The sequence below is a fragment of the Leptonotus elevatus genome, chromosome 13, assembly GCF_054856555.1.
Source record: "Leptonotus elevatus isolate MCC_2025b chromosome 13, RoL_Lele_1.0, whole genome shotgun sequence".
In the NCBI taxonomy this organism is placed as follows: Eukaryota; Metazoa; Chordata; class Actinopteri; order Syngnathiformes; family Syngnathidae; genus Leptonotus; species Leptonotus elevatus.
The window spans coordinates 14,612,261-14,638,113 of record NC_141251.1 but is presented as its reverse complement, the minus strand read 5'-3'; the positions used below and the strand labels follow the sequence as shown (position 1 = coordinate 14,638,113).

Here is a 25,853-nt window from a genome sequence, read left to right as displayed (position 1 = left end):
TCCCCTTACACACGCATGTAGAGCGGAGCGGGGCGGTAATGAGGCAGTGAAAACACGGGAAACCAAAATGCCAAAGGCGGTTTCAAATCACGTGCGTGGGTCAAATACGCCACGATCGTAGCACCAAAACAGATAAGTTGTGCTCCTGAAGCCACAATGAGTAGACAGAATTGAGCAATTTATCATACTGGAACGCATCAGGCACACAATAACACAGCTACTAAGCCTTTGGAGTATTTTAGTCAGACTATTGTTCATGGTATCCAGTTCATCTCTAAGGGTAGTAATGTGAGAAGCGGTTCTTGAAAAATAACAACGATGCAAGGTTCTATTTATGACCCTTACACTGACAGTTCTGAGAAAGCATCAGGGACATGTTTGTGAACCTATTCCAGGCATTTGTTTGTTTGTTTTTCTCGTCAGAATCACAGATGCCCGGAGATGGGACTACCTGCCGTCCCCGCGCTAAAGCAAGGCAGCGAGCTGTTGTTGACGAGACGTCTCGGCTGTCTATCAGAGGGTCCGATTGCCAATCACGTCCTCCCCACGGTTGGAGCTTTTAGTCAGCTAGTTGACACAAATCAAACTGCAAACAGTAAACAAAGACAGACGTGTGAGTCGCAGCTTAACTTCATCCATTTTCAAGCACTCATTCAGGGTCACGTCAGGGAGACGGAGACATTCCCAGGTGACTTTGGGCAAGAGACAGGACGCAGCCTGAAATGGTTGCCAACCACACGGCACATACAAACAGCCGTTCACATGCACGATACGGTTTGAATGATCATACAATTCCAGGTATTTTCCCATTTGCAACATTTTGGAATAAGTGGTAATACTAGGGCTGTCAAAATGAAAGCGGTAACTCTGGAGATTAATTGAAATTTTATTAAAGCGTTTTTTTTGTGTTTTTTTTACTCGGTTAATTCAGTGTGCAGCCAAACTTGGAGTCAGTAGTCAGGTTTCCATCCAAATTTGTATGCACATTTTGTGAAAATGCGCAAAACGGTCATGCGACGTATGCCCGTTTCCATCCGCTCTTCTTTTGAGATGACGTTATGGTGACGGAACTTTGGGACAATGGGGAGTTCCGGGTGGGAATGTTGGTTTTAACAGACGGAACGGAAGTCGTTTGGTCGTGTTGTAAGTGAAGTGCGTCGTGACATTGAGAGCTGATGTTAATAAAGCCATCCAAAATTGCCTTCTGTGACGTAGTATCGGTCAAAACGTGCCACGTATATCCTTGTAGTCGCTTATTCGCAAAACCTGTTTCCATCGCCAAAATGCGCATTTTCCTTTTTTCGATACTCTTCAAAATCCAGCCCCTCCAAGCGTAAAAACATTTTTTTGCGAATTTTGGCCCCCACCCCCCCGCATTTCTGCCGTTTCCATTCAGTTGCTTTTTCGCAATTCTTGAAAATTTGAATAAAAATAGGTGGATGGAAACCCACCTACTGGCGATGAGAAAAAAAGACGGCTTGTAAAGCTGAGTCCATTTGAATTGTTTTGTTGAACAGCTGTATTTTACGGAAGTATTCTATTCAAGGTTCAAAATAAAACTATTAGAAGAGTCTTTGATGATACACCTATTTGATGATTTTACATTCATTCCAAGATTTTACTCAAGTAAACATCTGTTGCTAGCTTTGAAGAAAAAAGGTAGAAGCAGAAGTAGAAAAATGTGATTAATCTCGATTAACTCATTCACTCCCAGCCATTTTGACTGAAGCTTCCAGCTGCTTTACTGGATTTTGGCTGATTTTGCAAGGCCCACAGAATATTGTGTTCTATTGCTATAAAAACATGGAACCTACCAAAAGAAAGATTAGTCTCTTCTTTCAACAGAAAAAAAGTATATTTGTATCTGTTTCCGTTTTGCAGCAATTAGCATTAGAATATAGCTAAATTTCATCGTTATTCACAAATCTGTTTAAAACGGTAGGAAAATAACTTTTTGCAACATGGCCCTGGCTGATCTCTTATACTATGCTACCACCTGCTGGCAATTTTTTGTAATAACTACCATTGCTTCAAACGTTCTCTTCAGTTAAGAGGCTGCATCAAAGCCTTAAAAAAACTATATAAATATGTCTTTGGGAGCATGGTAATATTCAAAATAGAGGAAATGAGTTAATCACAGAAAATTGTGCGATTAATTAGTTTAAAAAAACAAAACAATCGTTTAACAGCACTTGTTAATATGCATCAATGTGGTAATGCTTATGACGGTCATATAATCCACAATACCGTGAATTTAGAATAGTTTCAGACTATGATTATAATATTTACATCCACGTACACATACATTTTGATTACACTGGTATTGATTACATACTCGGTACATTAGGCGACGTAACTTTTTTTTCTACAAGGAAACTAGGAGGGGCAATTTTGCTATTAGGAAGTTTCGTTCTAATATTCCAGATTCTGTTTAGCACATGCCAAGAAGACATATCCACATACATTTTGGTGAGAATCCACAACAGTTTTCATACATATGCCACCATAATGGACCAGTTATAGAGTATTGTGACTTTTTTTTTTATATCGTCAACCTTTCCACAATATTGTATCGGGACATTTGGATATCGTTACATCCCTAATAATGACTATAACTGGTAATGCCATTATATGAATTCCAACACAAGTCCGATATCACTCACAATCACCTTTATATATATATATATATATATATATATATATATATATATATATATATATATATATATATATATATATATATTTTATGCAATTTTTTTTAGCTGGCTAAAAGGCCGCAAACAAGCGCGCGCACACACACACCAAGAAATGTGTGTTGTGCACCGATTGCTGTCCCATGGTATCATGGGACCCCAAACAGTGATTAGGCTGCTGATCGGATGACAAGCCCAGAGAGGCATTAGGCAGTCTTGAATCGCTGCTGCACGCACTGTAGCAAGTGCTCATTTACTGACTTTAAGCTCCAAGGAAAGATCGCAGCCGAGTGGCATCACCAACATACGCAAATATGATTGTGACGTGTTAGTGTGTTCCCATCTGTGGTGAGATATCTTGGTCTATTTGCAGGTGGTGTGTGTGCGTTTGTCCACCCGTCTGTTCACCAGCCTGTTTGACAGCAGCAGTTGCACACTCACACACACGCCTCCCATTGCCCCTCGCTCCCTCGGCACGCAGCCACCGAGATGCTGCGTGAAATATTTAAGAGCGGAGCTGCAGTCAATAGCACAACAACCTTGGAATCAATGTCATACGAATAAAAGAGTGGGACCAAAAATGGACACTGAGCACAAACAGGAGGACGGACGTGTGATCTGAAACGGAGGGATGAAGGATGGGAGGATAAATGGAGCGGCAGCAGGGGGGGTGATCGAGATAGATGACGGCTGGAGTAAAACGGTGCGAGTCACGAGCGTGCTTGCGTTTCAAGCCATGTGCTGCTGCATACGCTGTGCCCTGCAGCAGACACACGTACTCACACACACACCCCGCCCGCGTCTCAAACGTGACTTCCCTTTTACTGTGTGTGTGTGTGTGTGTGTGTGTGTGTGTGTGTGTGTGTGTGTGTGTGTGTGTGTGTGTGTGTGTGTGTGTGTGTGTGTGTGTGTGTGTGTGTGTGTGTGTGTGGAGATGGCAGGTTAGAGGAGGAGGGTGAGGGGAAGCAGTAGCAGCAGCAGCAGTAGACGAGGAGGGGAGAGGGAAGGCGGAGGTTGCTGATCACTGCAGTAAAGGAATTCCTCGTCTTGAAACAGGGGGTTGCCCCTCGCCGTCCCCCTCCTCTCGCCGTCTCGCTCACACTGAATCCTGATCTCACCATCTCCCCCCTGCTCATCTGCACTGCGCTTTACCTCACACTGCATTTCACTGTACTTACAGAAGGTTGTGAATGGTGTAAAATAATTTCGTCAATGGCGAATACATTCCGAGACTTGGTTAGAGGTCCAAACAAACTGCCAGTTGAAAGGGTGGACAACCCCAATAAGCATCATCTTTAGCATTACAGGTAAACTTAAGTCAATATGCTAAAAAAAAATTAAAAATAAATAAATAAATAAATAAAAGACACCCCCCTCATTGCATTTCAGACAAGATAATTCATGATGCTGAAACATAAAATGAAAATTTTAACTGAACAAGATTACAGAGGTATCTTAGATAAAAATTACACTCAATTAAAATTTAAACGATTCAATAAGACAGGCGAACAAAGGTTTCAGTGCAGCGCAAGCGTAAATTTGATTTAATAAACAGGCAGCCGTGACTAAAAAGGTTTTTGGTCTTGATTTAAAAGATGGGAGTTGGAGCAAATTTGCAGTCCTCTGAGTGCTTGCAGAACAATTCATTATAAATTGTGATAGGTAGTATAGTCTCTTCCAACAGATAAACACAGGTGGGGCATTTTTCCAAATTTTGCTGGCCCGTCATTCATCAGCGCCTTGGGCACCCTTCCGTCGTCATCGTCATCATCATCATCATCATCATCATCATCATCATCATCATTCCACCATTTTTTCAAGCCCAACCAAACTGTAATTGTAAGTCTGTCATTTTATTTTAACTATGCTTCCGTCATCACTTCATCACTGACAAAGGTGGGCATTCCGTCGGACTGAGAGGTGATGATTACACTGATGGACGAAAAATCGCTTCCGTCAGTGCCTAGTCTGTCATTTTTCTCGTCATTCGTCAAAAAACGGGCATCCGTCACTGACGGACAGAATGCTCACCACCTATGCAGATAAATACAGAGTACAAACTGCTTCAAATATGTTTTACATTTACTAAGGGTGCTGTTGGGTCAGATAATAAATAATATTGCAAAAATATTTATTTTATACAATTTAAATTGTGTTAAATTATTGAGTGGGGGCACAACAGATACCACCTTGATACAAGCAGTAAAAACGGAAAATACAATCTTGCAACACGAGGGAAATAATTGCGGAGTGTCGTACTTAGGGTATCTTTGCTTGTATGTCAGTCTGCAGGTTATACTGTCGTTAATGGAGAATAGATCTTTTTTGTAACACCCCCTCCAAGAAGAAGTAAAGTGAATAATTCAACCCCCCTCCCTGCCAACTATAAATAGTATCATTTGCCTATAAAGTTGTAGAAAGTATACCTCTAATACTCCTTGCGCACTCTCTGACAATGAAAGCGCTACTGCCACCTACTGTAGTGGATGTGCAATTGCACTTGTCAGCCCCCCCCCCCCCCCCCAAAATAAAATTAAATAAATAAATAAATAAATAAAACCATGTTACCTGGGGTCACACGCACCGCCCCCCTATTTGAGAACTGGAATAGACAGGTGGGGAAATAATTTGCTTCATTATTTTCACCAACATTTATAGACTTTCCATTTGAATACATACATAATCATGCTGGACTAACAACCATATGTGAATTGATTTTTGTTAAGGCATATTTTGATGCAGCTCTGGTATTAGACCTCATTAGATTGCAGGTTTAGATTATGTTATATCCGATGACTGTATGTTGTGATGAAAGGTGCATCGTACATTAATCACACCATATCACTTTTGGGAAAGCGGCTTTCAGAGTGAATAAGATGAAAAGTCCAAGTTGTTTTTGTGACAGAAGAACAAACGCAAAAATCCACTTTGTATTCCAATCCTCACTGTGGAGCTGAAAACATTGTGTGTACTGTGACTGACAGGTTTGGCTTTATTTTGGCTGAACTGAACACAAAATGACAAAGCAGTTTAACATTTTTTCTCTCCCTCAGAACACCTCAGGGAATAAAAACCTAAGCATTAGGTGAATTGTGCAAACGTGATACAGCAGTGTTGAAGAATAATGTCGCTGACATAATTCCCTTTTCATGATGCCCTTCCGGAGACATGAAGCACTCTGTCATTTATCTGCACAATGGCTGCATCCATCTATGTGCTAATAAGCTTTTCTGGGCGGCTACATTCCAGATAACGTGGCTGATTTACCAAAATAATTCATGAAGCATTTCATACAGTGCTGTACAGTATATACAACAGCCTGTGTTATTTACAATTGACAGTATGTGAGTGAAGTGTACAGCACTTGGAAATGGTTTTAATATTAATCCAATTTGTCACAAGACAATAACAGATTTACAATCAAATGGATGTGGGGTCAATTTCCCAGTGGCCAAGTCATTAAGTGCTCCATCATGTTTGCATGACAGAAAATGCTAAAACAGGGATGGGCAACTTAAATGCTGGAGGCGGCCACAATTTTTCATTTCTGTACTATGGGGCCCAGATGTATGACAGAAATGCTATTTTAGAAATGGACAAAATATGTATACGGTATAAGCGCAGCTAAGCCATGTATGCCATCTAGTGGTGAATGGTGACATTACAATTTCAAACTACAGTCCATGCATCTTTGCAGTTTGGCACCTGCAAATTCACATTTTTGCTGATTTTTTTGTTCTCTTTTTTAATATTGTCTGTCTAGTTAAAAAAAAAATCCCGGTTATTCTAATTACAAGTCACAAATACATGTGGATGTAACAGAACATAAGAACAGCTTTTAATAATCCAGAAAACAAAACTCGAAATTTTCAACGATTCGATTTTTAAAACGATGATGTATCAAATTAATTTGATTTATTGCCAAGCCCTACTGTGTATTAAATGTTTATCAGTGTTTTTTAAAGAATGTATAAGGTTTGTAAGAAAAAAATATAAAGAAAAAAATGTAATACATTTTTGGGGGTTTGTTTGTAGCAACACTGCAGTCGCAGGCCGCATGCTGCCCCATCCGTGCTAGAACCATGGTCAAGGTAGGATTAGCAGCAATATGATGACAGTCTGTCAGACTCAGAACAGAACACTAAACACATTTATCCCAAAATCACTTCCATTAATCATACTACAAATGCTCATTGAAGAAGGTAAAAGAAACTTGGTTCCGGTTGCTATCCTCTTTTATACATGAGGATCACATCAGCTAGAACCCTAGAAATGTCCTTTTAAGAATTCTTTCTCAAGTGACGCATGCGCGTCGGGGATTTCCGTACCGTTTCAGCACTGCCACCTGCCGGTCGGGAGGGACGAAATAGAACTACGATCTCATCTCTCGTGTGAAGGAATGAAAGAAAACGAGGCTCCCATTCATTAACCCAGTGAGGTAACGCAGTGGGGTTTTTTTTCTATCGTTTCCAGATTTATTGCTCTTCCTTATCATATTGAGGGACTGCTGAGTTTCACACTTCAAAATCAATTTTCTCCTCACTGAATTAGTGTACATAATTCATTATTATAACTGAATGAATACAAGAAATAAACAGTCCTATTAGAAACAATAAAATTAACCCAAGATGTACTGTAGCTATATTTATTTGTGTTCAAGATTTCAAAACCCAATTTTGGAGAATATTTTATCATCTTCTTATTACAAAATAGCTTCAGTCAGTTTACCCAAACAGAAGATTACAAAAGTGCTGCTTCTGACCTTCTAACATGCTAGCACCAGAATTTAACATAAAGATTATGAAAATGAAATCATAACTTTGATCCTATCTTTTATTGGTGGTTTAAGTGGGTGGTAGCTATGGAATTTATGGAGATTTATATCAAGGATGTATTATGCCAGATTATTACACTTAATACAGTTAAAATGTCTCAAGTCCAAACTAAAATATAAAACTGCACTGCTGGCACTTACGTTTTGTTCAGTTCAGAAGTCAAAGTTTTTCAGTTCCATTGTTACAGTTCTAAATAGCACAATGATAGCAATCCTTAACTTCCCCTCCAGGGACCTAGCAGGATGGACTTAACTGTTGACGTGTTAAAACCAGAAACTGAATCACTCCGCTATAGAAGTCCACCAAAAGATAAGGCAGCCACTCTGCACTTGCCAGAGACACAAGTGAAATTTTGTGCGACAGTTATTCAAGTCAAACTTATGCAATAGAGAAAGGGCTGAAAGCTATTGACAGATAATGAAATCTCCGGTCCCATTCTTCAACACCGCCGTATTACACAATCTCCGCTCACACGCTGCGCAAACTGTTACAAAGCACAGCATGCCAGACATAAGACAGTGACAATCTGATTTCTCTACTGCAATGCAGAGTTGGCTGCGATTTGGCTCGTTACAATATCAACATGCCACAGTGGTTACTGCGCACAGTAAATAAATAGATAAATAATTCTATCTAAATATTTTATTCCATTTTGATAAATTGGCTTTCAGGCGCTGGGTATGCATGGATAAATTAATGCCTGCTCATGCCTTGCATAATCCGCAGGATAAAACAGTAGCTCTACATTGAACAATTTCTATACTATTTGGGCAGCCGTCATAATCATACAGCCACCTCACATGACTTCTCAACGCCTTCCTGGGACCGACAATGTAAAAATCTGCTGCATTATTAAAAGAAAAGCAGGCTTCCATGCCTCGGCATTGAAACCGGCGTCCCATTGTGGTATCCTCTCTAAAGAATTTGTACCAACTGAGAGGCAGTGTTTTCCTGGAGATGTAAAACGGCGCTTGCCTGAATAATGTGTTTACACAGTACACACAATATAATATACCCACTGCATATAGAAATGTGGGGGAGCAGGTGTTTCTTTTACAGGCACAATATGACCCTTTTTGATGGCTCATACAGCAGATGGCACTTGCTGCTTGTGTCCGTGATAATTGCATTGCGAGTCACGCAACACTCAGCCCTTTTCCGAGCTACGATAAAGCCTGGACGAATCAGCGACTCCTCCGCTTCTTCATACTCCCTTCCTTCAGTTTCCCTCAAACCTGGCCCATTTGCAAAGGCATACGCAAATCTGGTCCTCCCCATAGACATCGCACACACTCGCTATTTCCTGATCTTAAGGCGATCCTACTAGCTTGTGGCTCATATACAGCAAGCACCTTGCATCACAATCAATGTTGCTGAATAAGCATCTCTAATTCCTTCTTCCCACCATTATCAGCAGCCGGAGGAGTATGCATCTACCTTTTCTGTCCACTAAACTTATTTCGGACTATAAATTGTTCCTTGTACTGATATGTAATCTATATGTCCTGACCTACATTGTGACCGACTTTGAATAGTCAAATGGTGAGTACTGTTCAAACAGCTCACATCTGACTGCTCCTTCTGTGCTGTGAACACCGATTTATTCAGCTGGAGCAGCTTGAGGCAACAAATAAAGACTTTCTACAGAGGTTTACAAAAATGTTAAGCTTTTGGATAGTCTTCCAAATCTGGTCTCCCTCTGGGTGTGAGAAAATAGGCATCAAAAAACTGCACAAAACATTCATTTTGGGATTTTTCAGGGGAAGTCCATGATGGTTGTTATTAAAAACCCACATAAGCATCAGATTATCATCAGTTTTTCTTATCTGCAATGCTGAAGAGTGTAATATGCCCTACTTTTTTAACTGCTTCTTAATCAAAACCTGATTCAAAATTATTAATAAAACATTGACACCAAAGTACGCCAGATGTAAATCTGATTTTTTGCCAGTATTGGAAGCTCCTCTCACACAGCTTGTAAAAGCAGTGTTTTGTTTTTTTTACCATGTCGCTGCTCTGTATAAACATCACTGACGCAGAATTTGGACGAGCCAAAGGACAGCAGGAACATGCTAGCAAGATTCATCATGGCAAGAAATATGCCGTAAAAATGTTGATCCTTGGGGTATTTTGACAAAAGGCATGGCACAGAGATGTTAAATGTTTTAAGTTGAGAAGGAAATGAATAAAATAAGTCCTTTAACAATATGAAATGCATCACTCATATTTTTTGCATGTGTATTCTGAAAAGAAAAAGGACATAAACATGATTGCCAGAGCATTTTTTGTATACTGCTTGTGTTGTGTGTGCTTAAGGGTGACGAGGCAGACGACAGCCTCCCAGTTAAGGCAACAAATTTCTCCTGAGGGTCGCAGCTGCTATTTATGAAGCAGAGCATGGGAATGTTTCTTTTGAGGAAACATTGACTGTGTTCCTCCTCCCCTTGCCAGCTTTTTTTCCTGTGACACAAAACGCCTTGGCCGCAGCTTAGACTAACTATCGAAGGCGTTTCTGTTATTGCACTGATCCGATCCTAACCGCAAGATAAGACAACTCAAGAGTTTAGCTATCAATCAGCCTCAGTAGATGCCTGATTACATCACTTTGTGCTCCATAGAGAGAGAGGCAGAGTGAGAGACGCCTCGAAATCGGACTCCGTGGAATTGCTGCTCTCTGCCTTCTCGCCTGTGTCAGCAGCTCGGTCTGAATTTAACTTTGCTCCAGTCCACATGGACATGCCATAGCATGCAGCAAGAAGTGTTCTAATTAACTGACATGGACTGGACCAGACACCGTGGAGGTTGCTGCGCATGTTCAATTTGGCACTTTTTCCCCAAGATGCATGCATGGTAGAGATTTCATCACTCAGGCTGATGTGAGACACATTATGATACACTGCCAACAATATAATACATTTGAGATGCGTAGAAATCAAATCCCAAAGCAATGCGATTCACTCCAATTAAGAAGGGACAGAATCCAACTTTTTTGCCAGTGGGTCGGGTCTGAAAAAAATCGTACTTTCATTTAATACTTTTAGTGCTTTAATCAAGCAAGAGTCAGTGCAGCAACATTGGAGGAGAATACTTAAAAAGGGACCTTTTATTAAAAAATGTTATAAAAAAAAATTACGAGTTGGATTTTTAATTGTTTTTTTTTTATTATTCTTATAATTTTATCACCAATATTTTTCTTTTCACTGAAAATTAATATCAGCTCCAAATATCAGCCTCCTTGACTGCTAATAATTAGTATTGACCCTGTAAAAAATGGGTCACCTGTTAATGTCAGAACCTTGTTAAGAAGCAGTCTGCATTTCATTTTACTTATTTTATTTTGTAGTCAACACGCAGAGTCAACATAGCATCCATTTTGCAGATTGTTTATATACAGCAGTCTCCTTGGTCATTTTTCAATATGAAGAATGCAGAGTTTGGGCTCACAAACTCGCCAAGTACGGCTTTCTGAAGAACATACGTGAGAATGTTCTTCAGAAAGCTGTACTTGGCGAGTTTGGAAAGTCTATGTATTTGTTAACCCCCAACTCTGACATATTTCCACGATAGTAGTTAGCTGACAAAAACAACTCTGGGAATTCAATGTGTTTTTGGTCTATTCGTTCGATCAATTGGAACAATACTTGGCGTTTCACAAGATCACAAGGATGTAAGAATGGACAAGAACACAAATTGAGAAACATCTTATACTATGCTGTTCTTCATCTTTTATTTCTTCTTGGTCTTATCTATGAATTTGTTTTACATAGTGCCCCCTAGTGCTCAGACTGATTTCACATTACTGCAATGTCTTGCGTTAGAGGCTAGGCTATATTTAAGTTAAATAAGAGGCAGTTGGATGTTAAAATCAGTGACGACAAGTTACTCATGTTACTCAGATGTAATGCAATATCAAGTATCTGTACTCTGTATTGGCAAGTACTTGTACTCAGTCTCACAAAAGGTGTTAATGATAAATCCCTTCATTAAGCTGAACTCACAATAGTGAGAGATTTAGCTGCTGGTGGAAGGATTTTTTTTTGCAATGCAACAAGATGGAACAATTCTAGATTATCTCAACGGCCTACAGATCACTGGCAATTATGAAGATGTATCAATTCGTATCATAATTTTCCATCCTTTTCAAAGGCAAACTGCCAGTATTTATTTATTTTTGCAATCATCTACATTGCCCAGTCCTCTGGTTGCCGTAAAGAGCTCGCTTCCCACACAGTAACCAGCTCCTCCCTTGACCTGGCTGAACTGAAGAATTACCTGCTAACAAGTGAACAAGTGATGTAAGTTTTTCAAAATTCTCTGTAATATGAAAAAATATATACTTAGCAATGAGCCTCATAAAATACTCTGGTCATTAACTGAGTTTTTACATTCAGCATCGACACTGAGTTTTCATCTCTTAAAAATAATCGAATCGAAATCAAATTAAATGCACACGTGCAAAAAGAAAGAGTGGAGGGAGGGTGAGCTTTCAAGCAAACAAGTGGAAGCAAACCTCTTCAAAAATCAGCTCACCAGCTAGCTAGCTCTGTGATGTATTATGCGTGTCAGCGTTCCAATCTGAATTAATAGTGCACATACTGCAATATAACTTAATATCCCATAGGAGGGAATATTTACAGTTTATTTGCAGACCATTACGGTACACTCTGATATATAGGTAGTAAGCTATATTGTTGTTTGTTGTCCACACATGCAATTTTTTCTGGTCCATCAGTTAGGGCTTAACATGGATATTTATTTTGTGGAATATACATGATTTGGTCAAATTAGGTCTGGGCACTAAATCAAATGAATTCGATACATGGTCATTTTAAAAATCGAAACGTTGAAAATTTGCTAAATCGTGAAATTGAATTTTGTCTTCTGGATTATTAAAAGCTGTTGTTCTTATGTTCTGTTACATTCAAATGTTTTTGTGAGTTGTAAATTTGCACATGTGGCAGAATGCTGGATGGGTGGTTTACAAGACATGTTTACAATAGCTACCAACTACTTAATTGTGGCATTTAAGAACAAACTATGAATATAAAATTTATGTTAAAACTATTTTAGAATTAGCATACATTAATGTTGTCTGAACATTTTTGCACAGGAATTATTTTTGAATAAATGAAACCTTTTAAATAAATGTTTGTTGGGTTTATTAGATTAAAATCGTAATCGTCCTGAATGACTTGCATGGCAAAAATCGAGATTTTATTTTTTGGCCATATCACCCAACCCTAGGTCAAATAAAATGGCATATACTTTAAAAGTGGATTATTGTGGATAATAATTATTTCCTTTTCTTATCCTTTATATTGCTATTTTCATACTGGTGAATCCATGCTCTGTATGCAACATGCCAGGAAGGATGCTGTAGGCCCTGAAATCAGCTGCCTAATTAGCCCTTAAAGATTACCAACAGTTAGAGTAAGGAAGGGGTGTGCCCAAATCAGGTAAGAAAATTAGCAGAGCCAAACCAATAAGGACATGTTGGTGCCCAAAGCAGACCCTCCCTGGTCAGCATTCAAGCTGAAACCAATAGGGATCCGAAAAATGGCAGATGAGGCTTGATCGCTCATGGAAGCAAGAATCGAGAAGACAAGTCACAACTGGGAGGAAAGATGACAACTTGTGCTGCATACTAATACAGTCAATGGAGACACTTGTGCAGTGAGATACGACGACAATGACTTTGTTCTGAGGATTATAGAGACTTACTTGCTAAATTTGAGGTCACTGAGTCACATGAAAGGGCAACAATAGAGGACACACTGAACTGAGATTAGCGGAAAGGGGCAAATTTAATAATGGTCTTCGTTGAGCTGTGGAGTTGGATCCAGCACTAATCTCAGATGACTTTATTAGGCATTTTTCAGCATTATCAATCCTCCTTGCTTCTCCTTGTGTAGTCTGTGTGCTGTGTTTGTCATCGCTCCCAAAGCTTGCAGAGCTGGAACCAACACGTCACACTCATAGACACACTCAAGAGGCAATGAGAAACTGCCTGGGACCCTTTTGCGGTCTGAAAATTGAACTGTCTGCTTATTTGACTGCTGCATCCAATCCCTTAAACCAGCAGGTGGCGAGAATTATAAATCTAGAGACACTGGCCCATTTTTCTTCGAGTTGACGCGAGTCAGCGAGTGGACCTGTACAGCCTGCGATATACTAAATCCTTTTTGTTTCAGATTTAACCACAAAAAAATAGAAATAAAACAGGAGCCAAAAAGCCTTGGCCAAATAGCAATGCTATGAACTGAAATAATCTGATTTTTATCACAAAGCTAACAAGATACTTTGAAGCAATGCCATGAAACCGTTATCACATGATATTATTTTGTCTAGTATCTCAGCTTTCATTGTCTAACAGAAAATTTCCCAAAATCTAGCATGATTTTTCTTTCATAAGCAAGTGGTGTGGCTAATGAATGGATGAATAGAAGGCTGTTAAGCGATTGTGACACTAGTAAATTAGAGTACAATGAGCTAAATAACAATAAGGAAAATATGTTTAGCCACACATTAGCATTAGCAATTAATTACCTTTCATAGCTGGAATGCAAGCCTGGAAGCCTACGTCTAACTTCCAAGATCGTGTATACAAAAACATACAATTAAAAAAATAACAGCAGTAATTCCCCTCAAGACTTAAATAATTTGCTTTCCAGCGTGCCCAGAAAGTGTTGCATTCATATTATATGGACTAAATGGTGTAAATACTTTAAAATGAACACAATTTTCCAAAATAATACATGTGATTAATATACAGTGTTATATAAGAGAGGGATTAATTTGAAGCCAGCAATGGAAATAGGTTAAACTAAAGATTCTAAAGATGTAAACAACAATTTAAGATCTATAATATCTGAACTTACCAACATGGTCAAAAATGCAATATCTAGGGAGGGAAAAAAATAGAAAGGTATCAAAGGCAGAAATAGTAGTCTTTTAACACTCAGGGAAATTATTTTTGTTCCATCATTTGTGCTTTTTTTTTTAATGAATGTTGCAATTTGCTAACAAGATAAATACACAACAACAACGGAGCTAAGCATTATGCAAAACACATTACACGCACTAGTGTGAGATTATAGGCTATACTTTAAATCCTTATTAAATGTTGACAAGAATTAGGAAGACTAGGAAAGAAAGTGATTTAACATTTGTAGAACAAAATAACAGTAAACTGGTTCCATAAGTGTGCACTCCCTAATATTAAAGCACATTTTGCTTTAATGACAGCATTCTGTGTTTTCGGTAGCAGTCTATCAAAACAGCTTGGCAATATTTTCTTACTCAGTTGCAAAAGTCCTCCAATCTCTGATGCACAGCCTGCTTCAGATCACTCTGCAAAGTTTCAATTGGTCTCGACTGTGGCTGGGCAATGCAATTTTAAAACTTCAATTTTGGGATTATTGTCAATTGCTTAACAGTGAATTTCCTCTTTTTGTAGCATCTGAGTGATTGTCAATTGCTTTTTGTATTCAGAGGTGGGTATTACCAGTTTTCACACCGAAAATGACTTAAGGGCAAGTTAGACTGTGAATGATATATTGTGTTCACCGTGAAGAACATTTGGGAAGAAAATATTAAATATTGTCGAAAGATGGATTTGAAATCTTTCCTCATACCGATGTGATCATTTTATGGCTACAAACTGACATGGCCAGAATATTTCTGCGACTGCATGCGCTCAAGCTCTGTGGAGCTGGTTTACTCTTCCTGTAAATATAAACAGTACATGCTTACTCATAAGTAAAGTTCTGTTTGACTGCTGAGTGGTGGGAGTAAACATGTTTTTGAACTACATTAAACACTTGTGCAGTAATGTTTGTTCACTTTGCAAACCACCGCGGGAAAATGTCAACAGATCTCAACAGATATGAACACAATTACTAACACAGAAACACACACGAGAAACAAAGCCAATCAATAACGTCATTAGACATTGTAATGGCATCTCAGCTTTACAGGCCACTGTAGGCTTTTCTAAGCCGTCAATTGTTGGTGATCCATGTGACAAGATGGAATAATCAATTTAATTTTAAACTCAATGATACATTCCTAGTACAGCAACATGGTCAAGAAGCAATTTGGCTTTTGTGCAGTATGACTTATTGAGGGCATTTAGGTTTGTTTACAACAATAGAAGAACATGTGTTACAGTATGTCATAATTTCTACTTGAGGTAATTCACAATGAACAACCTTTAGAGTTGAGTTGCGAAATTACACCTTCATTCATTAGAAGTATAAAACGGATTGACAGTATTATGACAAATACATTTTATGGCATGTATTTCTATTCTATTCACTGTACATTTAGTGGCCAACAATGACTAAGAGCATAGAATTTTAGCTCATTCCTCCCTCAGGAAAGCATTGTGCAGATTTATAAAAATTAACCTTCAGAGCCAGTAAGAAATCTCATCAATCTTTTTTTTCATGATTTCACTGTCAAGTCCCTTTTGAGCAGCACACACCTTGCCGCATAAACTGTTGTAATACTACCAGGCTGCCTATATAAACGGGCTATGTTTGTACAATACCGTTTACCTCATGCTTTTGAGGAAAACAGGAGCCATTGTACTCAAGCAACTAGTTCCAGAGGTCTAGAGGATGCAACTTGACAGAGGTCGGGAAACATTTATGTGTATTTCCTCAAAATACAAATAATCATCTTCTTTACTACCAGGAAGAAACACACCCCAAAGCTTGTGGAAAATATGAGTCAACTTAAAAGAACCTGCCAAAGAGCCCCACCCTCGCCCGATCCACGCATCACCTTATATAAATTCTATCAAGTGCCTTTCTTTCCTCAACGTCATCTTTTGTCGGAATGACAAATACTTCCTCATTTAGCTTCCACGCCATCCACGCAAGAAATTAATAACGGATGGGTCAACTTAAAGAGGTCAGCATGTGAATGTTTGTGTGTGTGTATATGTCAACCAGTCAGTCTTATGGGAAGCCGCAGCGAAATTGATGCATGCCAAGCAGCGACACATGGATGGATTGGGTGGCTCTGCCTTTGCCAAGGGGAAGATAAGTGCAGATGCTGCAGTAATGGAGTGATGGAGAAGGATGATGATAGAATGGAAAGGGAGAAATGAAAAAAGGTGAAAACAATAGAGTGGTACAGCTGGTGTACCAGGAATAGCTACAACTGACGATGGCAAGGTGAACTGACCTTCATTCAGGTTGATATATGATATTTCAGCTTTGCTGATTGGTCCACCTACCACAACAAGCCCTGGCAAGGCAAACACTCCAAATTGAACCTCCTGTGTCGTATCCCTGAACAAACAGATGTCCCTCTGAAAGCTGTGTACGTGTCAGGGGAGAGGAACACTTGGGTGTTAAGGGATACCCACTCAATGATTTAGGGTAGGATGACTTGATAATCAAGTAAAAAAATAATTTAAAAAAGTAACATCTTATATACAGACTTGGCTGGCAAGGCGGACTTAAATAAAATCAAAAGGTTTTTTGGGGGGGAAATGTCAACATTTTATCACCTTCCATCAAAAGAAAATGCAAATTGAGTATGACATTACTCTTAACTAAGAAAAAGTGGCCCTTTAAACACAACCCTTAAAAAACTGACACGGGCACAAAAAAAATCAATATATGAAAATAAATAAATTAAACTTGATGTGACCCACAAATTCCAAAACAATGTTCCCTCACTTTTTGCGAGTGGGCACGGAAGTAGAGGGCGTGTAAAAAAATATATATATATATTTTAAGTGTTTGTTTTTGTGGGTGAGTTACGCTTCTACTTAACCATAACGTAGCCACCACACAGTTCCCACCCTTTTAAAAACCTGTTAAATATAATAAGAAAAATAGCAGCATAAATAAAGAATACAGTAAATCTGGCGCGGGCTGGGTTAATAATCTCTCTGAAAACCCCGCAAAATAGAGAGGTACAACCCAAAATAAACCCATTTATAAATAAATGTATACATTTTAGACCCAAACACAAATTTGCGATATAGTGAATCTGCGATAAGTGAACCGCGAAATAGCGAGAGACCATCGCCCATATCTAATACAGACAAAATCGTAAAATAATACCTGTTCACATTGACCTCCAACAACAACTGAAAACACTGTAAATGGAATGCCAGGCCAGTAGATGACAATGTCACAACAGATATGATGCATGTATTTGTCGAATAATATTATTTCATCTAACTAGGGTTAGGGCCCTGAAGCTATTAAAGTACAATGAAATGCACTACTTAGCTGCAACTAGCAAAGGCATCATCTTTTCAATCTCAAGTAGAAGAAGTGATGTCAACTAGGGACTACATTTATTCTGAGCAGCATTCAACTAAAACAGTAAAAATATCCATTATCAAAAACTTCACCATTGATGTGTAAACAACACCTTTTTTCCACCCATTTTCTCTTGTTCAAGGAGCCCCCTCAGGCATAGCTTTGGCGATAAGATTATTATTTTCTATTACCCAAGCAGGAGAAGCAAACATTTCCTCTGTTCTCATTCTCCAACCACCCCAAATGCACGCTGCAGTCAAATGTAAACACAGGCTGAGTATTGCGTGTGCTCATTTTTCATTCAACAACCACCCCCACCCTACACACCTTCTCCATTTCATTGCCCAGTGACACAAAATACATGTGCACCAACACAAATAAAGCACATCACACATTTGCTCACTCCCACAAAGCAAACTTACGCACACAAATCCGCACGTAGAGTAAAAGTTGCTGGGCTAATGCACTACACAGAGCAAAACTGTAAGCACTAAAGGAACAAATAACATGATCTCATCAAAATTTCATCCAATGCAAACTGCTTTGTGGACGAAGGGCTTATCTTGGTGAAAAAAAATGCTTTCTTGACCTTGAGTGTATTTTTAGAATATCATGCGCCTGCGTCACTGCATATGAGCTATAGAGACCAAAAGTAAATAGTTGCAATCTTAACAGGCAAGTCGCGATAAAAGGCAAAGTGGCAGTGAAAAAAGCTGGAAAACAGATATGGACAAGCCTGCTGACAACATTACAATATTGTTGATAAAAATGAATGGAAAACAAAGCAATCCAGTCCCGTAGCCACGCTCATAGAGGAAAGAAAGAGCCATCGTGGTGGTATTTGAAATGTCCTCATTCTTGTTTCATCTATCCAATTAAGCTGGTATATCGCTTAGATATAAAAACACAAAAGTCGACACACTAATATTTCATTTGACTGTAATTCAGTCTTGTTAAAGCAAATAGTAACTGTGACATCGCTTCCCCCCCAAAAATGCAATTGTCCGTCCAGAAAAAATAATGTGGTAGTTCTATAGCTGGTCTGGGATCAATTCCTACTCAATGCCCCATGCACAATCACCCTGCAATTGACTGGCGACCTGTTCATCGTGATCCATCCTTTTGCCAACTGGACAAGGCTCCAGCCACTGATATGATCTTTAACAGCAGTATAGAAAATGGATGGCTCCATGTCCATAGTCATGCTCACTGACTCACAACACATTGCATTTCAGAATCATACCAGCTTGTCAAACCCATTTCAAAATTTTCTTCATGTGAAACTGTCGTCACATGACTACACAGACTGCTTCAGATCCTCAAAAACAGTCCAGCACAATGACACCCCGGTGGAACGCTTTGCTTTGAACACAGTGAATACATTTGAATAGATTTTTCCTATTAATGAGATTAATCAGAGCTGCGGTGCCAAGTAGGACTTGCATACTAATGGCTTGTAAACTGAAGATTATAAAAACAACCATTAACTAGTTGTCAAAATAGACAATTTTTTTAGGTGTAGCAGGCCAAGCAGAATAATGGATATTTAAAAAAAATAATACATAAATAAATTAAGTTGAAGTACTGAAAATTTTGATGCAACTGTCAAAATAGTTGTACCAGACTTATAAGGCTCATACAAAGTTTGGTAATGTCCATATTGTGCGAATTTTTGTATTTCCAATTTTCATACGCAACATGAAGTGCCTTGAAAGGGCGTGTGGGAGCCCCTGCAAGTTATTTTCAGTTAATCTTATTCATAGTTTTGCTAATTATGCATAAAAAAAAGAAGAAATATATTGTTTGGATAAAATGCATATGAAAATAAATAAATAAACAAATAAAATACTAACCTGCGGAGACAGGGCAGAGGGAGACTGAGTGAAGAGTGTGGAGTGGGCTGCCGACCGGAGGCCATGTGCTCTCCGGACATTCTGGCGCGTGAATGGCGCAGACAGTACCTCCTGCCGAAAAGAAAACATGTGAAGAGGAAGAAATAAGTTAGGAAACATCATCATCAGCTCAAATTGGAAATAAAGTGACTGATGTAGCAGTTAAACACCAGCAGGGTTTACACTAGCTTCCTAAAAGAGGATTAATATAATGAAGCATAAAAGTGGATGCTGTTTAGTTTCCTCATCACAGACAACAGATTTTTTTCCTGCAATTTAAATACACCACGTGGTAGCAAAAGTATGTGCAAGATGTTATTGTACAATGTGTGCATGTGTAGTATATTTCTCTTATTCAAGCTCACTAGCGTAAAGATTAGTCAGCCATTGCATGGAATAACCTTATAGTAATAATTGAATGCCATTCGTTATTATTATTACCACTGCTGTGTATCGTCTGATGACAAATCAACTTAGTGCAATGTGTATACATTGCAACCTCTAACATCTATCACCTAAGGAATGGATGAATTCTATTTCCACTATTTACGATAGGATGATAAAAGGATGATAAAAGCAGCAATCAGTTTTAAAAACTTTAGCAGGACATTTTAGGGCCATCAAGTTTGTGTGCATTATCCCAAATAAACTTGGTTTGTGAACTAACTTTATTTAATTATAAATTAATAAATGTATTTACTTATATAGGTCTGCAGCCACTTCGGTTATTGTGGCACTGCAGCTATCTTACGTACACAGTAAAAATGATGCAACATACACCCAATTGTTGCATCTCAAACAAACCTTTAATGAAAACTCCCCAAAGGAAAGAACAAATGTTCACACCAAATAAAGCGTATCACTAATGTAATGCTGGACTAGAAAAACAAAACAAAACTACAGATTGCATTTAAAAACAATATTTTCAAAAAGATGAGGCTCTTCATCCACAGTCTTGCAATATTTTAAATCAGAATACTGTACTTTATCCAATCAGTTGATGATTTCAGTACATGCAATATTCGATCACACGTAAAGGGTTTTACACATAAAATATTTAAGAGTAAGAATGTTAAGGTAAAGTGAACCTCATTCTTTGCAACCTTCATCAAGTTCTTATTAGAAGCCGGGGACAGACATTTGCTGTTGAGAAGAAAGGTAGGCTATGTTGTGAAACACAGTGGTCAATTGATTAAACAATTTTCTGGTGTGAGTGTAAAGAAAAAAATCAATTGCAATACAGTTTATCATTTATAGTACACAATTTTAATGCTAAAGAACTCAGTAGAAAACATTTGGTGGTGTGTACTACATAATGAACACGGTCTGAAGAAGCAAAAGAATAGACAAACTTAATTACAATTGACAACTTTATTTACTACACTAACTGCAAAGATAACCAGGCATCTATTAAGGGGAAAAGCATTAAATTGGGAGAAGGCTTCTATCACAGATAATGAAGCTTGATTATAATAATAAATAATAGAATGTGAAATGAAACCAGACTTTAAAACTAAAATTAAAGACATTTGCAAAGAAAATACAGAGAAATGGAATGAACTAGGGCAGGCTTGACAGACGCAGACTTGGCAGAAATAATTTGAGGGTGCAGAGACCGTGGAACATAAAAATGGACAACCTTTTAGAGCAAGAACAGACGCGTCTGGAACACTCCACATAACATGAGTTCACCTTTAATACAGAACAGGGAATCTAGAGACATAATCGGGTAGCTATGAATGAACCAAGGCAATAATTACAGATACCAACTCCTTTTTTTTGTTTTGGTTTTTGTTTTATTGACTGTATATGTATGACGTGCACTTACACAGTGCATGGAATCTAAACTATCCAGGTTGGTCCACCACTGTTAGTTATAGATCATTAAAGCAGGTTATCTGGAGATACCATAGCTATGACAGATGTCCTTATTAGTACAATTACCATGGTTTTAAAATAGTATTTTAAAGAGTATTCAAAGGTTTCATCGCCCATCGATTGCTTGGATCGCTCACAAGAAATCTCTATTCACATGTGAACTTCATCTGAATTAATTTAATGGTAATAATACAAAGGCAGTTCGTTGGCACAGATTATGTCAAAACATATCTCTGGTGTCCTTATGGCAACAACATTCAGCCTTGATAAAAATCCCTGCTCATTGCTAAAACAAGGTATTGTTACAGAAATATTGAACTAGGACTAAACTAAAGAGGAGTTAGCCTCAGTGCAAACTCAAATATGAATTCATTGTTAGAACATCCTTTTAACGGTTCAAAACCAGTGAAGCTGGAACACTAGTGAAAATTGTTGAATGTTGACAATGATTGGATGTGAGGACGATGAGGTAGTTCACGAAAACATTTCTATTAATCACAAACGTGTTAGCAGGATTTGCAAAATAAACTACAGCGACTTTGGTTGGCCCAGGCTAGGCAATTCAATGCTTGACCACTCTACCGGTTTCAAAGAGGACACCGCGCTAAAGCTCACCATTAAGATAAGCAGTGAACCTTGATAAAACAAGGTATTGTTACAGAAATATTGAACTAAGACTAAACTAAAGAGGAGTTAGCCTCAGTGCAAACTCAAATATGAATTCATTGTTAGAAAATCCTTTTAACGGTTCAAAACCAGTGAAGCTGGAACACTAGTGAAAATTGTTGAATGTTGACAATGATTGGATGTGAGGACGATGAGGTAGTTCATGAAAACATTTCTATTAATCACAAAGTGTTAGCAGGATTTGCAAAATAAACTACAGCGACTTTGCTTGGCCCAGGCTAGGCAATTCAATGCTTGACCACTCTACCGGTTTCAAAGAGGACACCGCGCTAAAGCTCACCATTAAGATAAGCAGTGAACCTTGATACTATGATCGAGTGTTGCTGCAGGATTATTGCCTCTTGCTTATCTATTTTAGGTCAGGCATACTGCGCCAACCCTTACGTGGGGCGTGACTTCAAGCCTCCAGTGTCTACAAACAATGTTTTTGAACAAGACGGCTCTCTTCCTTTGCAGGAACAAGTTTTTAACACAATGATGTCACTTCCATACAAGCAGTCAAATAAAATTAGTGTACATTTAAAAAATGTCTTAAAGTTAACAGGCCGTCGAAATATAGACAACCATACAAAGACTCAACGGGAAATTGAAAAATTTAACGTCCTCCCAGATATTAAAATGTGGCTGCTTGCTTCAGAGGTGCAGTATATAACACATGAAGTGTGTTGAGTGTATTAACTGTGACCTATCTGCACCATCAGGCCTGTGAGCCATGGAGGGAAGGCCCAATCTATTTCTGGAGATTTGATTGTCAGAGAAGACAGCAGCTGTTCTCTCTAGATACCTGCTCTACAACAAACCAAGTCGAATCATACAGCAATCTATACACGCACAAAACGTCCACACGTCTTGGCCTCCTTACACAAGAGAACCAGCAGGTTAAAATAACACTTCCCTCCTTTCATGGATACAACACACAACAAACAAGGTCAGAATAGTTTGTTCTGGAGTAGAAAGTCAAATGCAAGGTTGGGAGAATGTCCTGAATGCCTCTGACTTCAGAATGTCAGTGATCCTGTCCCAAGATTGAAGTTCAGAACGAGTTGAGATGAGGTGAATAACAATTGGAATTCAAAGAGTTTTGCTGATGTATTTTCTTCCTAAAAACGATACCTGAATTCCAGATTGTATGCCCTCAGAGATCTGACTAAAAAGGTTCCACTAACAGCAGTTGCTTCTACTCTTCACTGTCAGTCAATGTGAATTTGCTGATACCTGAGTTCAACCTGGTTCACAGAAACGCGAAAGGAGTGATCAGAGCTCAGACCATAAACCAGCAGCCTGTCATTGTTTTAATTGGTTTTATCATTTAAACCTTTAAAATGTGACTAGGTACAAGACACTACTTGCTCACTGATGCTCACTGACCGTCAGCTTTGTGTATTCACACCTTAACGGAGAACCTTGCTTCAGCAATGGGAAGTTGAGCTACATCCATTCATACAAGGCAGCTCTTTATTCTGCTCAATCCACTACTGCCGTTGAAACAATCTTAGATCATTCAAAGTGTGATACCGCCCATACCGTTAAAGTAGTTAAAAATAAAAATCAATAATTGATCCTTTTCCCCATGTACAATCAAGGAAATGTTGATTAATGCAATCTTGACATGCCCAAATTGACCGTGCCACTTCTAATGAATGGAAACAACTAACTGCCAAAGACTCAGATTGGCTCCTACTGGAAGATATACAGTACCTAAACTCAGGATGACTAATGAGTGATTTTATCTATCCCAGATGCTGCATAAAATAGTAGTTCTCTGTGTTAGAGCATAAAAAGCCTGTCAATGTGCTCACTTCAAGAGAGAATTTTAATTCCCAGTCTCTTAGCATCCTTTTGCTAATCTAATTCCATCTGTCACAACAGATTGACACACTAGAATAATGGAAACATCTTTCCGATACACAAGCAATGACTTTGGTCAAATTCCACATTATATTTGGCCAGAATCATGCCAAATGGTTACGTGATTATGATTTAAGAAGATTGCAAGTGCACGTGTGATTCACATAACAATCTAAAAAAAACATAATTTAGTGCAGGATGATAATTCAATATCAAAATGTATCATGAAATGGCGGCAATTGGTTGCGGCAGCCAACTACAGTAATTTATATAAGGCGCACCTGACTATAAGCCGCGCTAGCTAAATTTGGGGAATACTGGAGTTTATTACACATATAAGCCGTACCCAACTGTAAGCCGCTGATGTTTTAATGTTACCGCAACGGGTTCCCGCTACTTTATTTTCCATAATGAGGGCACAAATTGTCTTGCGCTTGTTCTGTCTCTTGTATTTGGGCTCACTTGGTTTGTTTTGCTCTGGCTGACGCTCTTGCGCTTCCTTTATAGTCCGCCTTCTTGTTATCTGATGGATAAGCCGCACCTTTGTATTAGCCGCAGGGTTGAATGCAAGTAAAAAAAGTAGCGTCTTATAGTAGTATAGTACAGTATAGAAATTACTGTACTTGCTTCTCAGCGCCCAGAAAAAAAGTGAGGGCCCAAAACAATGAAAGCATATTTTAAACTTTACTGGTGGGCAGGCACACCAACATCCTATTTGTACACAAACATAAATTATCCATGATATGTCTTCTTTAATATGAACTAGTTTGAAAGATAGCTAGATTAGTAAAGTCTTTGGGTCAGCTCAGTCGGGTAGACATTTTAATTGTCAAAGGTTTTGGAGTCACTGACTGTATTGCAACTGCTGCTTGTATAATAATATATAAATTTCATAAACGGAACTGGAATGGAATGTAAAAAGAACCATATGCCCAATAAACAGCCACATACCAAAGTGAAAGTACCGTACATGAAATGTTGGAAACCAGGTCAGGGTCTACCATTCCTAACACTTGTGAATCGAACGGAACTATACATGGTCGAAAAGCGGCTCCAGAGAACACTCTATAAGAGCCACACAGATGTCAGAGCCAGACATCTATTAGTGAAGGGCAAGAGCAGAAGATCATAACAGGTCAGGATAGGTAGAAGCTGCTGAAGATATTTGCAAACAAATTAACAGGAATGTTACTAATATATATATATATATATATATATATACAAGAGGACAAGAGAACACAAAATAGGTAAAAAGGGCAATCAAACCCTAATATATATATATATATATATATATATATATATATATATATATATATATATATATATATATATATATATATTTGCGTTGAATGCATATAGTTACTTAATACTGAAAATAGTCTTGGCATGTGCAACTTTATGCTTTAGCATTACTGCAATGGTGACAATGCAGCAAAAACAGAAATATTACCAAAAAATGATGTGCTTTCTTATCCGACCATCTCTCTTCCTCTTATCTTTCAGTTCATTCAGTTTCTCATTCATCATCTCTACACTTGTAAGGGAAAGGCAGTTAGCCTGCTGGTGAAGGGGAAAGATGTCTAGGGGCAAGAGTGGGCAGGCAAAAAGGCAATCACTGGCCAGTGAGAAGAGTATGACGAGGAAGATAGGAGTGGGGAAATGAAGAGACAAATGAAATTTCCAACACATTAAGCACATATAGTAAAACCAGTGTCTACCCAGGCTGACTAATGA

General features: G+C 38.5%; 1 protein-coding gene across 2 annotated transcripts in view; it reads right to left on the bottom strand.

Moving 5' to 3' along the window:
• Positions 1-25,853, bottom strand: part of mcu (mitochondrial calcium uniporter) — a 61,722-nt gene that overhangs the window by 17,275 nt on the left and 18,594 nt on the right. Inside the window, exons 1-2 of one of the 2 annotated variants that reach the window (XM_086093392.1) lie at positions 19,668-19,689; positions 14,407-14,429 (exon numbers count right to left, since the gene is read on the bottom strand). In XM_086093392.1, the coding sequence (XP_085949518.1) occupies positions 14,407-14,412 (6 nt within the window). In that variant the 5' untranslated portion in view covers positions 14,413-14,429; positions 19,668-19,689. Of the gene's footprint in view, positions 1-14,406; positions 14,430-19,667; positions 19,779-25,853 lie in introns of those variants that run through there. The other variant, XM_086093391.1, reaches the window with a different exon arrangement.